Source organism: Gossypium arboreum, chromosome 7, assembly GCF_025698485.1.
Source record: "Gossypium arboreum isolate Shixiya-1 chromosome 7, ASM2569848v2, whole genome shotgun sequence".
In the NCBI taxonomy this organism is placed as follows: Eukaryota; Viridiplantae; Streptophyta; class Magnoliopsida; order Malvales; family Malvaceae; genus Gossypium; species Gossypium arboreum.
In genome coordinates, this window is record NC_069076.1 from 106,018,198 (window position 1) to 106,034,134 (window position 15,937).

Sequence of the window (15,937 nt, forward strand, 5' to 3'; positions counted from 1 at the left end):
CTTCACTTGAGTAAAATAATAGCTAAAATATGATTTATATCTATAACTTTGCAAGAATTCTTTAAAGCTTCCATTGAAATGTTTTTAAGTTAGTTTGTTTTCAAGTAGTAATAAACCATTCTTGGATCTTATCGAATGGTAGGGTTTGGTGTGTTACCAGTGTTTAGCAAATATATTTTAAATTTGGATTTCAAATTTCAAATTTCAAAATTTTAAATTTTGATTTATGATTTATGAATTCATTATTTTTAAATTTTTTGTTTGGGAATTAAAATTTTGAAATTTCTAGATTTTGAATTATTCTAAATTCATTGTTTGGATATTTTAGATTTGAATTTCAACTAATTTTAAGCTTTAAAAACATTAATTTAATTATTTAAGAGGATTCTGAATACTGTTGTTTCAACTTGACTAGATTGGTCGATCGGATCGGGAGCCAATCATGGTATCAATTAAAAGAAAAGCATTAAATCAGTTGACTCGAGAATTAGTATAAACCAATTGATTGGGCAATAAAACTATATTTTTTATTTATAATATTTTTATTAAAAATCTATTTTCAAATTCTTTTGCAATTGAATTGATATAAACTTTATATAATCATGGATATTATAGTATAAATAATTACAATGTTATCTTTTAAAATTAAAATTATCTAAAACATTAACTCTTTCAAGTAATATGAAGAAATCTAAATATTATTTGAGGCCAAAATTGTAAAATATTATGAACTAAATTATTGTACAAATATATACTATATTGATATCATACATGTAAAGAGCTTAGTTAAAATAGATTTGATTTCTATGAAGGCCTATAATAGGAAAAAATCAGATTAGTCAGTTACACTAATTGGATTGGGAATCAATCAGGGTATCAGTCTAGGATAAGGGGTAAGATTGGTTAACTCGTGAATCGATTGAACCAATGGACCGATAAAATCAATAGTCAAACTGGTTCAACCAATCTTATCTATTTTTAAATCATTATATTTTTAATAATTTATTCAACCAGACTTATTGGATTGATTGAACTGACTAAATCGAGTGTCGATAGTCTAATTGGTTCATCTATCAATTTGATTCTAAAAATATTGTGCTTCGTTGATATATTATAAGTAAAAATAGTTATTTATTGTTTGGATTTTGAAGTTTAAAGAAAGAGAATAAAAAATTTCTCATTTTTTTATTTTAATTAATTTTGGATTTTGAAAATTTCTAATCTTGCCCCTTACCGGGTGCTAAGGTTAGGCCGTGCTGAGGAGTTTTGAATATTGCAAGTATGGTTTGATATAAGTGTATTAAAGAGCGAAGAGTTGGGGCGGCAAAATAGGGGAAGTTCGTAAAGCCCCAAAAAATCAGGTTTTTATTATTTACCGGGTGGAGATAAAAATAGGTATGTGGTTGCTTACCTTAATGGGTATTTACGTTCTTATAACTATTATGCTTGATCATGGTAGTATTCTTTTTTGACGTCTTATTGATGGTAGTATTAATTAATTAATTATTAAAAAAGAGAAGAAAATTCTTTAGACTCGACTTACGTTACGTACGTTGCTATTGCTATTTGTTGGTGGAAATGTTTGTGGGATCAGATCTCATCACTTGGCCTCGTATCTTCTCTTCGCTTAGTTTGTGCTGTGCATGATCATCTCCACTCCAATCCATCTCCTGCATTTCATTAGTTGCAGTTGCAGGTACTCTTCCTTCGTCCTTTGCTTTTGGAAATGATTTCTCATTCTTTCTTCCACGCACACCCGCATCAACCGCAGGCTGCTTCTTTTCTTTTCTTTCCTTCATTGCGCTATTGCTCTGCCCTTTCCGCTGTCACCCAATTCTATCTTTTATTATTTTCCATTCTCTCATTTTTTCCCCATTGAAATTCCTTTCTCAAGTTGTATTTGAATCGCCAGCCAAACCTTAATTTTCTTTGATTTGCTTTGCTGTTTGTTTTCACATTTCTATTTCTATTACCCTATTAGGTAGACATTTATTTCCTGAAATCTGGTAATAAACACCGCACTGCCTATGCATCAAATTTCCGGTCCTACATCCCACCTTAGTAGCTCAATCATAATAATCAGTTAGTAATGCGTAAGCCTTCAATTTCGAACCCTCAAATCTCATGTATTCGCTTCTTCACACTACCCTTGTTTTTCATTTGGATTATTTCTATCGCTCGACGCTCTAAAATTTTCCTAATATACAGCTGAGTCTTTCCTTTCAAAATCTACGTTCAATATGCTATCTTAAAACATGCTTTTAAGGTTTATTAAGCACGCTTGCTTGCTTGTACCATCACTTTGATACTGTATTTGTTTCCCATCTTGCCCTTTTCAGATTGTGATCGGGTTCCAATAAACTGATCAGCATTCCATTAGTGGTCTTTTCCCTCCCAAGGTGATGCAGTGATATGGTAAGACAAGGAAACTGACTGATGCAATGAAGGCAACTCGTGCATGGCAGCGACGCATAAAAGATATTCTTCTCATGTCTGGTTCAAGGCAGCGCTCGCGTCTAAAGAGGCCAGTTTGGATTATTGTATTGGTAACTTTTGTGATCATATTCTTGATTACTGCCTTTCTCTACCCTCCAACAACATCGGCAGCCTGCTATATCTTTTCTTCTAGAGATTGTACTTTGTTCAACGAGCCATCAATATTTACTGCCAGGGAGTTAAGTGATGAAGAGACAAGATCTCATGTTGTATTTAGGGAAATCCTCAACACACCTCCCATCCAATCCAAGAATCCAAAAATTGCTTTCCTGTTTTTGACTCCAGGGACGCTACATTTTGAGCCACTTTGGGATAAGTTCTTTCGTGTAAGAATTTGTTCCTTGATCAGTATTATTTTTGTCTTAGCTTTGCATCAATTATGCAACTTCTCCTTTGCAAGTATTGCCAATAGAATTCTTCTATTTCATTCTAGGAGTTTCCGTTGCATGGTTTTGCTGTTTTTATTATTTGACTTGCATTTTTTATAGACTTTGATTTGTGTGTTGGACTCCTTCCCGTTTAGCATTCAGCATTTAGATTAAGTACCAAAGTAGCGGTGAGCTTTTTTAATGTCATTATCTGTTGAGTGACCCCACCAAAAAAAAAAAAAAAAAACAACTAAAAACCAACTTCTTGGAGTGACATAATTAACTGCACTGATCTATCCTTTGAAATATGGGCTCTAAATTTGGTATCAGGTTTTGCAAGTGCGAAAGAAGTCCCTAAATTCTTGTGCCTAATGTGTGCACAGTTTCCAGATTTATTTCCAGGCTTTCCAAGCTACTCTAATTGCTGTCTAGCCTGGGATTTCTTTCTTTCCTTTTTAAAGTTTCCAAAGGCAACAAATTACAGCAAAATTTCAGCATATCAATATATGCTTTTGCTGGGGGCCGGATACCAACTTCAATAACTTAAATGCTTACTTGATTGAAAGTTTTAATTCACTCTTTTATCTTTTTTAATTTCTGTCTTTGCTATCAAGTGCGATTTCTGAACCTCTCGAAGTCGATATTATAACTCCTTTCTTCTCTACCAATTTCAAATAACATTAATTAACATTTTCCTGCAGGGCCATGAGGATAGATTCTCTGTTTATGTACATGCTTCCAGAGAAAAGCCAGTACACACAAGTCATTATTTTATTGGTCGAGATATTCACAGAGAAACGGTAGGTGGAACTAATCATTTTAAGCATTTTGTCAGGTAAGGACTTGCATTAAAAAGGGTTGAGAGATTCATGATGGAATTTTACTCTGACTGAATGTTATTGGCCTCTTATCCATATGAAAGGAATTGTTGAATTAGTTTCTGTAAAAATTCTATACTTCGTTTTTATTCCTACTATTTGGCTGAAATATATATGGGGAACTTATACATTTTTTTTCTTAATCTTCTGCCTACTTAAAAGGTTCTCAAGCGCAAAGAAGGGAAAAAGAAAAAGAAACTTTCAAAGGATGGGCGGGCACGTGCAATTTTGGTTTTGATGATGCCCCCTTTTGTTCCCCAAATTCTGATGAATTCAGTCTTCTTCATTCTTTATTTTAAAATTGCTTTTCCATCATTAAATTCACACTTCTGCTTGAATATACTATATAGTGCCTCCTAAGAAGCAGGTATCAAAATGCAGGTGGTTTGGGGAAAATTTTCCATGGTCGATATTGAGAGGAGACTATTGGCACGTTCACTTTTAGATCCTGATAACCAGCAGTTTTTGTTGCTTTCAGATAGGTAGTTAAGGCATCACATTTCATGCCATAAGATGCTCATCATAGATACTACTCATCTAAACTTTTCCCCTTTTTAAACCTTCTTCTGCAGTTGTGTACCACTACACAACTTTGACTATGTTTACAACTACCTGATGCTCACTAATGTCAGCTTTATTGACTGGTAAGCAACATCTTTATCCCGTCATATAACCAGGTGTGAAAGCCCTTATCATTTCTTGTGGTAAATATTAAGATTATTTGAATACTACCTTTTCCATATTTTGATCAGTTTTGTTGATCTTGGTCCACATGGAACTGGGAGGTATTCAGAGCGTATGATGCCCGAAGTTGAGAAGAACGCTTTTCGGAAAGGTTCACAGGTATATTATTTACCGATTCCAATATTTCAATTCTAGAGTGGAATGTGGTTCGTAGTTCTCTCTTCAGAACTGTAGGCATGTTCTCCAACTGCTATGTGTGGTTATTACCAAGCTATTTCCAGTTACCGTTTGTCTGGTATTGCTATTCATGCCTTTTTTGCTAATATATTTTAGATATGTTTTTCTTGAGTGGGAGCCACATCTTGAAGACTGCTAGTTGATAGATTTGCAATTGAACTTGCCCCTTTCTTTACTCCCTATAGCTTTTACAAGTTATATTATGGTGGATGGGGATATCGAAACTATGCTCATTTCTTGTAAATATGAAAGAAAAATAAGATGCTGTTGGAAGGGATACAAGAAACAAACTCTCAAAAGGAAGAAAGAAGTGTAGAACAAACTTGGTTGTTTTTTACTTGACTGCTAAAAAAGATGTTACACAAATAGTAGAAAACCTTTTCTAAACTATATCTTGAACACCAATCATTTGTGTCCATATAATCTTTCTTATTCAAAACATAATCCTTATCTAAATCCTAGTCATCATCTTTATCTAAAATCTCTCACAAGGATTATCATTGATCAGTAAAAGATAATAACAAATCTAGTTAAAATAAAATAATATTAACAATATTTTAAACATTAAAAATAACATATCTTCAACACTCCTTCTATTTCAATGGAAACATCAAGAGTTTTCCTCAATGTTTCAAATTGTCTTAGTCAAAATATTTGCAAGTTGGCCTTTTGAGCAGCAGAGGACCAACTTTACTTCATTTTTTTGCTTCAACTTCTCGAATAAAATGGTACTTATTATGTGCTTGGTTCGGCCATAGAAAACTGGATTTTTCTCCATTGCCACAACTGATTGATTATTGCAATTTATCCCTGTTGCCTTATTTTGAGTCAAGCCCAAATTTGGCAACAATTTTCTCAACCGGAGTTATTGATTCACAATGAATGCAATATATTCTGCTTCTGTAGTTAATTTTGCCACATTTTATTGCTTCTTTGAGTTTCATGCAAATATACTTGAACCAATCATAAATAGATAGCCTAAAGTGCTTCTCATACCATCACGTGATTCAGTCCAATCACTATCTATATAGCTCAACAATTTCACTTCAGATGAGTTGTGGAATAAAACACCAAAATCAATTACCTCAACACTCTTTTCTTGTTTGGAAAGAAGACTGACGACAAACATCATGTTTGGTCTAGTTGTCAGATACAACAAGCAATCAATTAGCCTTCTGTAATTAGTTTTATCAACCTTGGTAGAAGTATCTTTTCGCTGAGCTTTTCATTTTAAGCCAATGGTGTGTCAACTTTGCAATTCTCCATCTTGAATTATTTTTTGCACTTGCTTGGCATAGTTGTTGAGAAATGCTAATATTCCTTGTTTGGATTGAGGAATCTCGATTCCAAAAAAGTAGGACTCCTCTCCCAAGTCTTTCATTTCGAATACCTTCATCATATAATTTTGAATTGTTGCTCCAATTCAGAGTTGCTCCTTATCACTAATATGTCATCAACATATAGAGAAACAACCAAGTATTCATTATTGTCAATAACTTTGGTATCTAATGTAACCTCATTAAGAGTCTTTTTGAATCTCAACCTCAGCAAAGGATCATCTATTCTAGAATACCAAGCTCTTAGAGCTTGTTTCAATCCATACAAAGCCTTTTCCAAAAGATATACTTTGGCTTCCAAATGATGTCCTCATGACGATAACTATCAATAATGTTGATTTAACATCAAGTTGAAATATTTTCTAACTTTTTTGTGCTGCTAAGGCTAATAACAATCTTATTGTTTCCAGCCTTGGGACTAGAGCATATGTTTCTAAAAAATATGATACTGTTGGGGGTAATTTGCTGTTGAGTTTGTTGATAGAACCATCCAGATTCAAATTGGTTCTATAAATCCATTTGACTCCCAACAATGTTCTTGTTGCTAGGTTTATTGATAAGCATCCAAGTTTGGTTCTTTTCAATCATTAGGAAGTTTTCCTTCATGGCATCTCTCCATTTTTAAAATTTGAAGGCTTTTTCAAAGATTGCAGGTTCAAGTATATCAACATTTGGCCTTTGATACGTCAGTAAGTGGTCTGATTCCACTTACTGGATTATGGTCAGTGGTTTCTTCATCAAAAATGAAATCTTCTTATTGTTGAGAGTTCAAATATGTTACACTTTGTTTGACATGTTCTTCATTTGTTTCCCAATTGCATGTTGCATGTTCATTAAGCTTTACAATTTTACTTACAGTCACCTTGCTTGTGAGTGGATTGTAAGCTCTATAGCCTTTTGTGATGTAGCTATAGCCTAGGAAAATGTAAATTTCTACCTTTTGATCAAGTCTGTCCCTTTTAACCTCGAGAACATGCACATAACAAATGCTTCGGAAGTTTTTTAGATGATAAATTGAAGGTTTAGTGTCATACCATCTCTTATATGAAGTCCTTCCTTTCAAGGATTTAGTTGGTAACCTGTTAAGTAGGTAGACAATAGTGTTGGCTACTTTTGCCCAAAATTTCTTAACAAGCCCCTTTTCAATTAACATGCATCTAGGCATTTCCTTAATGGTTTTGTGTTTCCTATCACTAACACCATTTTGTTCTGGAGTATAAATTACAATCAATTGGTGTTCAATATCTGCAATTCTTCAAAACTAATCAAATCTATCATGTGTATTTTATACCATTATTTGACCTAATTATTTCTATTTTGCGATAGCTTGATTTTCAAGTCAGGCCTTGAACCCCAAAACAAATTTGCAACCTCAGATTTTGTTTCGTAAAAAATATTCAATACATTCTAGTAAAATTATTTATAAAAATGATGAAATATCTATTGCTATTCAAGGATATAATTTTTATCGACCCACAAACATCGAATTAATTGCAGCTTTTTATAAGCTTTTCGAGCCATGTTATTTGGAAAAAAGGACGTTTGCTTATTATTCGAAGCTAATATACTTCATAAAAATTAGAATGCTCTGCAATTGCAAGCTTGTTGAGCACAACTTCATTCTTATGCATGTGATTCAGGGCTTTGTAGTTGAAGTTGTAACACCCTTATCCTCTTGATGGACGGTACAGATAAGAGATGCTACTGAAAAACATATGCAACAAAACCTATAAATTCCTTGATAATTTCGATTGTTGAAGCATTTCCATAAAATCATAAAAGATCGTTTAAAATCATTGTATAGCTTTAGGAACTTTTTAAAACTAAAATCATTTTGGGGGTGTGATTAGGAGTGTTTGAGGTTAAGAACGAACCCTCGAAACTCAGAATGGGTCAAAATGCTGGAACAACGTATAACGTCACGACGTTGGGCCATGTGACATCGTGTTGTCACTTGCTGGTTAGGCAAAGTCACGATGTGGTTTGGGTGAAGTCGTGATGTTGAAAAGCCAAGCTCGGGACATCACCTATTGTGCAACCCCAAAAACACTTCATATTGTCCCAAAATCACCTCCAAACAGAGCATGCATAAAACATACTCTGATATTTCCCAAATACAAGCAAACCATCCCAAAACATGTTTAGTCACGCTACTCATGTAAAGCAAGTTTAATGTCATACAAAACATTTTCCAAGTAAAGAAATGGTACTATGAATGCATAGTTAACTAGAATCTCAAACATAATATGGTTAAACATAACTGTTAGAGCCTCCAACATAACAAGTCGATAACAAGTAACTCAAAATACCAAGAGGAAATGAACCTAGCATATTTATACATGCTGACATCCTATATACATGCCACAAGTCATAAATGCACTAAGTTCATAGTTTTGATGATCTTGTTAATAGTGTGATAATTCTGAGTCAAGTCAAGCTTCAAGGATCCGAAAATGAGAATCTATAGGCAAAACCTACAGAACATAAGCATATATAATAATATACCAACATGGCAAGGCATACATTAGCATACACACTTCCCAGGTAACTCACATTATCAAGTCTTGTAATGGTCCTTATAATCAAACATTCTATAACAATATTTTTTTTTTCCTTTTTAATTTATTATTAATTTCATGACATTGCCCACTGTAATCTTAGTAAAACAGGACTTCGAACACTACTGGAAATCCACATACACCATATGAGCATCAAGGTGTTTTGCTCGAAGGCAACAGAACTCCAAGTAAATTATGAGACCCTCGAAGAGGTAGTGTATGCCTAATGGTCCATATAACATGTCATACCAAGAGGTAACACATTAGAACTTTAAGTATTGAATACATAACTCCAAACCCCACATAACACCAACATAAAACTCTAGAAAAGATTAGATATAATACCCTAATTGGCATGACAATCGTATCCTAATCTTATTATCAAGTTTACATGGGCTTAAAAGCAAATCCATATTTTCTCATGAACATCACATTATATCAAAATAACATGAAAAAGGGGTCATTAGACCTCATATAACTATGCTTCTCATTTTATATAAAAATGGCCAAATTAACATATTTCAATGTTATAACATGAAAAAGGTGTAATCCTTGGAGAGTGACCCACGTCACAAAGAGAACTTCACGAGATTTTTTCTTTTTTTTCCTTTGCTATGGAGAATCGAAGATGAGAGTGGGGATGTAAATGGCTTAGTGCTCTTATTTCCTTTAATGAAATATAATTAATCTTAATTACTTCATTTAATGGTCATGGTTACACCTTAAAATAGTTAGTGGAAATTCACGGAAAGGATTAAAGCTTTTCACTAACTCAACTAAGTTGTGGTATCATTATACTCAAATCTTGGTTTAATTGCTTATTAAGGCTATGACAACTAGCCACTTAAGTCCAAGAAATCTCCAAGCTCTCCACTTATTCATTCTAGATTTGGCATGTTACTTTACTTCCTCGTACAAGTTAGTCCTTATAGCCTTTATTAAGTCTAATATGATTACATTGCTACCACTCTTTAGTGTCACATTAAAATAATTACAAGTTTGTCCTTAGAGCAATAGAGCTTTTATGAAGTCTAATATAATTACAAATTTTTAATTCGCTCTACCACTGAGATGACACAAATTTTGACATCGAAAATTTTGGGATGTTATAAAAGTAACCCATCCTTTTATGCAACAATTCAAATTCATTAATTGAATGGGTATAAGTTGATGAACTAGATTAATCAAAGTTGAAGGAGAAACATTTGTCTGTCATGCCAACAGTTAAGAGTTCATGGCCTGATGGATAATAAATTATGCATGTTTTGTCTTTAAGCACCAAAAATTATTTCTTTTTTAGTATTTGTCCTACATTGAGGACATTTTTATCTATTTGTTCAAATAAAACATCTTAATTGGTGTTTTACCTGACGGTGTCTCAACTATCATAGCTCCTCTCTTTTAACTTATATGAACTCATCATTACTAATTTTGACTTTGGAACAAGTTTTGTCCAACTCTTCGAATAAGTAGATATTTGATGTCATATGATGAGTGCTTTTATTATCAATGAGTCATGCACTTGAGGAGGTTTTTGTTGCATAGCAAGAAGAAACAAAACTTCCTCATCCTATTGTTGTAGGATATTTGATCCTTTAGCTTGTTGATCTTGTTGTCGGTTTTCTTGCAAACTTTCTCCATATGGCCTAGTTGTTTGCAAGACTTGCATTGTATGTCTGGTTTGTAGTAGCAATATTTCTCCAGATTTTTTATTTTTTATTTTTGCAATGTGAACATAACGTAAATTTTCCTTTATTTCCATTTTTTACATTATTCTTGTTTCCTCTCTCTTTTGATTTTTCGTTCTTGTACTCATGTTGCATTTTGCCTTTCCCTTTGACCATAAATGCACCTTTTATCGAATCCTCTTGCATAATAAACCTCCTTTACTCTTGAGCCTCAAAAGTATAAATTAGTTTAGCCAGAAAAATCTTAGTCAAGTATTTGAAGTCTTCAAGTTTACAACTCTTTTGTTATTCATCTCCTCTCCAAGTAATTTGAGCTTATTCACTATGTTCATGGGTCTGTCTTTGTACTCATTCAAAGTTTCAGACTCTTTCCTCTTCAAAACTTAAAATTCTCTTTTGAGGTTAAGCACTTGTATTTGTCTAGTAATGTCACTACCATAGAAGTCCTCCATGAGCATGACTTATCATGATTCTAATTAAATTTTTCTTCAGAAATGGATGATTTGTTACAACTTTTGGCTTTATACCTCTTTTTCTTTTCTTCGCTATGATTCTTTGTCTGAGTTATAATTGGATTGACCAAAAGTTAGTGTTCTTTCTTAATTTACAACCACATTGCAAAGATAAAAAACATTCAGATGTCTTCATGTTGACAGCCCATATTTAATTGTTTTCACTTAAATAGGTAGGTGGTGGAGGCAAAAAACAACTATCTGAAACCATTTAGTGTTGACAATGCTAGCTAATTTCTTACTCAACTCCGAAAGATCTGTAAGCCCTTTATAATCAAATAAGGTTCTTGACACCAAATTCTTGGAAGGGATAGAAGAATCAAAGAAAAAGCTTAGAGAGGAAAACATAAAAAGAAGAGAGAAATATAAGAACAAGCTCGGATGTTTAGGCTTAAAGAAAAGATGTAACACATATTTATATTAGAAATCCTTATCTAAACTATATTTTATGCATCAACCATTTATGTACACATCATCGTTTTTATCAAAACATAAACCTTATCCAAATTTTAATCATATTATTATATTAAAGCTTCTCTAAAATTTACTTCAAGGAGTATAATTAGACACTAAAAATAAAAATTTAATTAAAATAAAATAAAAAATATTTTAAATACTAAAATAGAATTATCTACAACAGATGCCTTAGCTTTTTTTTCTAAACTATCACATCACATATATTCTTTATTTTTGGTATAATAACTGAAAGCATTACATCGGAATATGATTAATTCTATACAGGAATCAAACAAGATTTTATGAGTTCTAGTTAAAAAATTTATATTATAGATTCATCTGATTTCAAGGTTAATTAGACTAGAGGATGTGCTTCTTTGCGTAATCACTGAAATTATAGCTAACTTCAAGGTTGACAGTTTACTGTGCCGGTATCGGGGTCCGAATTCCTCATGGGGCCTTCCTTATATAATATATAAGAATAAAAAGCATCGTATGGTGGATCCTATATTCCTGATAGTTACCTTTTCAATGAGGATGCCGTCATGTATTACTCTACTTTTCTCTCGGTAAAATTTATAGTCCAAGCCATAGATAATTGTGCACATTACTTGTTAGGGTAAGGTTTGCATTGTGCATAAATGAAATGATCACGTCTTAATTTTTATGATTTTATGGCATGCAACTTTTGAATTTATAATTTAAGCCAGCCAAATAGTTTTTGAGATAGCTACCTATGTATTTTGTAAGTAGAATATGACAATAGATTATGGTGGATGTCTTTTAATGGATTTGTGTAGTTCTAAGGTCCTATTCTCTTGTCTTTTAAAAATTATATTAACTGCCATCGTAACTTATTGTGCTGAGTAAATAAATAGCTGCAAGTGTTTAGTTTTAGCATTGTTTTCTGGCAGGAGATTGTAAGGTTTTGCCTGAATATATTTTCATGGACCTTTTGTAACAGTTTTTTTTTTTGCTAAAAAAATAAAACGTGGCAATGATGTTTCTCATACGTTTAGTTAGTTTTGATTCATATTTTATTTCAGTGGTTCAGCATGAAGCGTCAGCATGCCATAATAGTTATGGCGGACAACCTATATTACAGAAAATTCAAGAATTATTGCAAGGTAATTGTTGAGCAGAGCTACTTTGTTGCTATAATGAAGTAACTGTATAACCTTAGAATGTTGCTTGCCTATCAATTTCTGTTATTAAACTCGCAATACTTCTCATATTTTTATTTAAACCACAAATAAATCCTACTTGATATGATGGGTGTCACTTCGTTAACAAAAATCTAATGTTATGTCAGCCGCATATGGATGGACGCAATTGCTATTCAGACGAGCATTATTTGCCAACCTTTTTTAATGTTGGTACATCAAACTTGTTTCTTCTGATGGCATCAATACTTACTATATATAGAAGTGGCGTCGTGAAACCAATTATTTTTATATACAACAGATGATTGATCCTAGTGGAGTCGCAAATAGGTCAGTAACATATGTAGATTGGTCAGAAGGGAAGTGGCATCCCAGAGCATTTAGGGCCCAAGATATAACATTTGAGTTCCTCAAGAACCTTACGGTATGTCCACCTATACATACATTCCCAAATGTGAGTTTGCTGGTACAAACTTTGAAACTGGTGTTTGACTGACTGTGCAGTTCATTGAGGAAAGCATACATTTCACAAGTGGTCCGAAGGTAAAAAAAAGTTTCCTACTATTTTTTGTTTTGAATTTGAGATTTTATGCATGTTTGTTTGGAAGAAAGAATGAACAAATAGGTGTGTTGTTTGTTGGTGCAGAGGAGAGGGATAAGTAGACCATGCTTGTGGAATTCAATGAAGAGACCTTGTTATTTATTCGCAAGAAAGTTTTATCCAGAAACCTTGCATAGATTGATAATCCATTTTTCTAATTATACCACGATATAGCAATCCATATACAGGGAGGAGCTTTGTCTTTGCCTTTTCTATTTTTTTTTGTGTTTTTTTTTTTTGGTTTGGCTAATATTTCAATTTGTATTCTAATGTATTGTATTTCTATTGTCGAATTAAATGTCTACATTTTATAGTTATAGCTGCTAATCTAGTATTGAATGTAAGCTAAGCTATGATATGAGCCTAATGAATAATGTTTTGTAATTAAATTTTGTATTTCATCAATTTGACTAAAATGAATAAATTTTGAAAATTTCTAATCATTTAATTAGGATATATGAATATTTTAACTATTTATCTGGAATTATTTACCTGGAATGGATGAATACATAGAATCTAAAAATAACTTGGTAACATTTATATAAAGAATTCTAAGTGATGAAGCTAATGTAAGTAAAAAAAAAATTGAAGTGATGAGTCATAATTTCCGCAACAATTTTTTAATCAATAATACAATCTAAAATCGAAATTAAAACCTCAAACCCAAAGCTCAAATAAAAACCCAAATTGAAACCTCAACCCACACTTAAACTACAACACTTTATACAACACTTAACAAACCCATTTATTGGCCGTTTCTCTCTATCTCTCTCGGTCTCCCTGTTTTGTTTTCTTTTTCTTCCTCATTTCTTCTGCTTTCATAACAAATCCTCAAATATATCTCTTCAATCCGAATCTCCTCTCATTTCTTTACCGATTCTCTCTCTCGGTCTCTTTTGAATTTTTTTCCTCTCATTTTTTAAGCTTTGGGTAACCAAAGGCGAAAACGCCCACACACACGCTACACTCTGTTTTTTGAAATCCCCTGCTTCATCGGAGACTGATTTTGAGGTATGAATCCTGAACTTTGTCTTTTTCTGTGTTTGCCTTTTCATTTCTATTTTGGTTTCAGATCAATTTTTTTTTTACTTATATTTCAGTGGGTTTATTTCTCTGCCGTTTCTTTGTTGCGATTTTTGTAACCCCTGCTTCATCGGAGACTGATTTCAGGTATGAATCTTTGCTTCAACATTGTCTTCGGCTTTCTCTGTTTTAATTTAAGATTTATGCTTTTTTACTTGCTTTTTTTTTTTTTTTTGGTTTTTGCTATGTGTTTGAAAATTGAAATTTATTGATGTGGTCTGTGAGTTACTTTGTGGTTGTTTTATGCTATATCAGTTGGTTATTAGTAGGATTTTCTAAATAGGTGACCTAAATTTAAAAAGTAGGTATTTAAAAAAGGACAGATACATGAACAAATATTATTAGGATTTAATTACTGTTTTTCAATAAAGTTTACAATCACTGAAACGTTCTTTATATTAAATGATAAACCAGGTCGGATCCAATTTATTATTTATAAGAATATTTTTAGAAATATTTTAATTAATTGTTTTGCAGAAATTTAAATAATGCATATATAATTATTTCAATAGTTTTCCATTCTTTATAGAAATGCGAAGTACCCATTAAACGATCAAAACCGGCATATAGGATTCCAGACTGGGACATTCTGTTTCTTAGTTTTGTCAAAAAATCTGTACTTTAGTTTTAAAAAATAATAATAATCTAATTGGGATGCTTGTTAATATTGATAGTAATTGAAGAATTGGAGAATTTCAACCGATTTGCTAATTGCAAAGGTTTTTTTTTGATTTGGGTTTCACGATCATATATGGTGGAGATTGTCAAGATTCATGTATGCATATATGTTTTCTTTTTCATACTGCTAGGTGCTTGCATTCATTAGTAAGGATTGGGTATATTTTCTTTAAAATAGTTGGGATTGTTCATGTTCTGTTGGGTATGATTTGCAAATGGATTTTGATTGGAAATTTTAGATAAACCCATGGTATCTCTGTATATCAGCTGAATGGGAAGTTTTGTGTGATTATTGATATATCCATGCGGTGAAATACTTGGATTTTGGTTAAAGATAGAATTATATTCATCTGTGTTACCTAGCCTTACATGAAGGGAAGTTGAGTTGTAATCTTTTAAGTGAATAGGTTCTAGCTGCAACCCTTAGATTAACATAATTTTGATTTGCTTATTGGTTGATGGTTTTTATGAGACTGAAAAAAAGATGTGTTGAAAAAGAATAAACAAGGACCAATTTGGAAAAAATGTAAATATTAAAAAATTAAATTTATTATTACTAATATATTTTTATAGTTAATTTTTTAATTTAACCATTCTTTATATTAAATGATATATCAGGTCTAGCATTTAATCATTTGAGCAAAGAGGCTTTTTAATGAAAACGTGTCTTATAGGGCGTGTTTTCAGCTGACGTGGCTGAAAGCATGCCTTGTAAAAAGCGTTTTTAATGAAAAGTATCTTGCAGGACACGTTTTTATTTTCTCTCCAAAAACAACATATATGTTTTTAATGAAAAGTATCTTTTTATTTACTATATGTTGTTTTTGGAGAGAAAATAAAAACGTGTCCTGCAAGTTACTGGTAAGTTTAATCTTGAGTGTTAAATGAGGTTGATATTCTTTAATCTACAGTTTATATAAATTTAAGTTTAATCTTGAGTGTTAAATGAGATTGATATTCTTTAATCTACAGTTTATATAAATTTAAGGTTAGGGAATAGCTGTTTCCAATTTCTTGAACACTTGGCTGTTTTCATTTAATCTACGGTCAATAAATATTTAAGGCCACTTTCCTTACACAAGTGCTGTTTGATTTCAAACAAAACCATGAGACTATAGAGAGATACCTTGGGTTGATATGAATGGCCAACGTCCTCAAAAGAGAATCCTTTCTTTTCTACATAATTAACAATACCAAA

At 32.2% G+C, this 15,937-nt stretch overlaps 1 protein-coding gene across 1 annotated transcript; it reads left to right on the forward strand.

Annotated features, from left to right (window-relative positions):
• Positions 1 to 1,157: 1,157 nt before the first annotated feature.
• LOC108472122 (glycosyltransferase BC10-like) lies at positions 1,158 to 13,367 on the forward strand. Its single transcript, XM_053031294.1, has 11 exons — positions 1,158 to 1,395; positions 2,340 to 2,822; positions 3,566 to 3,664; positions 4,124 to 4,224; positions 4,315 to 4,386; positions 4,495 to 4,585; positions 12,261 to 12,341; positions 12,527 to 12,586; positions 12,679 to 12,801; positions 12,882 to 12,920; positions 13,024 to 13,367. Exons 2-11 carry the CDS (start codon positions 2,442 to 2,444, stop codon positions 13,150 to 13,152), a joined length of 1,176 nt encoding a protein of 391 aa, XP_052887254.1. The 5' UTR covers positions 1,158 to 1,395; positions 2,340 to 2,441; the 3' UTR covers positions 13,153 to 13,367.
• The last annotated feature ends 2,570 nt before the right edge of the window (positions 13,368 to 15,937 follow it).

What these genes read in the sequence shown, in the direction of transcription:
- LOC108472122 (XM_053031294.1), top strand. Translation starts at nt 2,442, where the DNA reads ATGAAGGCAACTCGTGCATGGCAGCGACGCATAAAAGATATTCTTCTC. An exon ending in ATTTGCCAACCTTTTTTAAT is followed by an intron (nt 12,587 to 12,678) that starts GTTGGTACATCA and finishes TATATACAACAG; the next exon opens with ATGATTGATCCTAGTGGAGT. An exon ending in AGTTCCTCAAGAACCTTACG is followed by an intron (nt 12,802 to 12,881) that starts GTATGTCCACCT and finishes CTGACTGTGCAG; the next exon opens with TTCATTGAGGAAAGCATACA.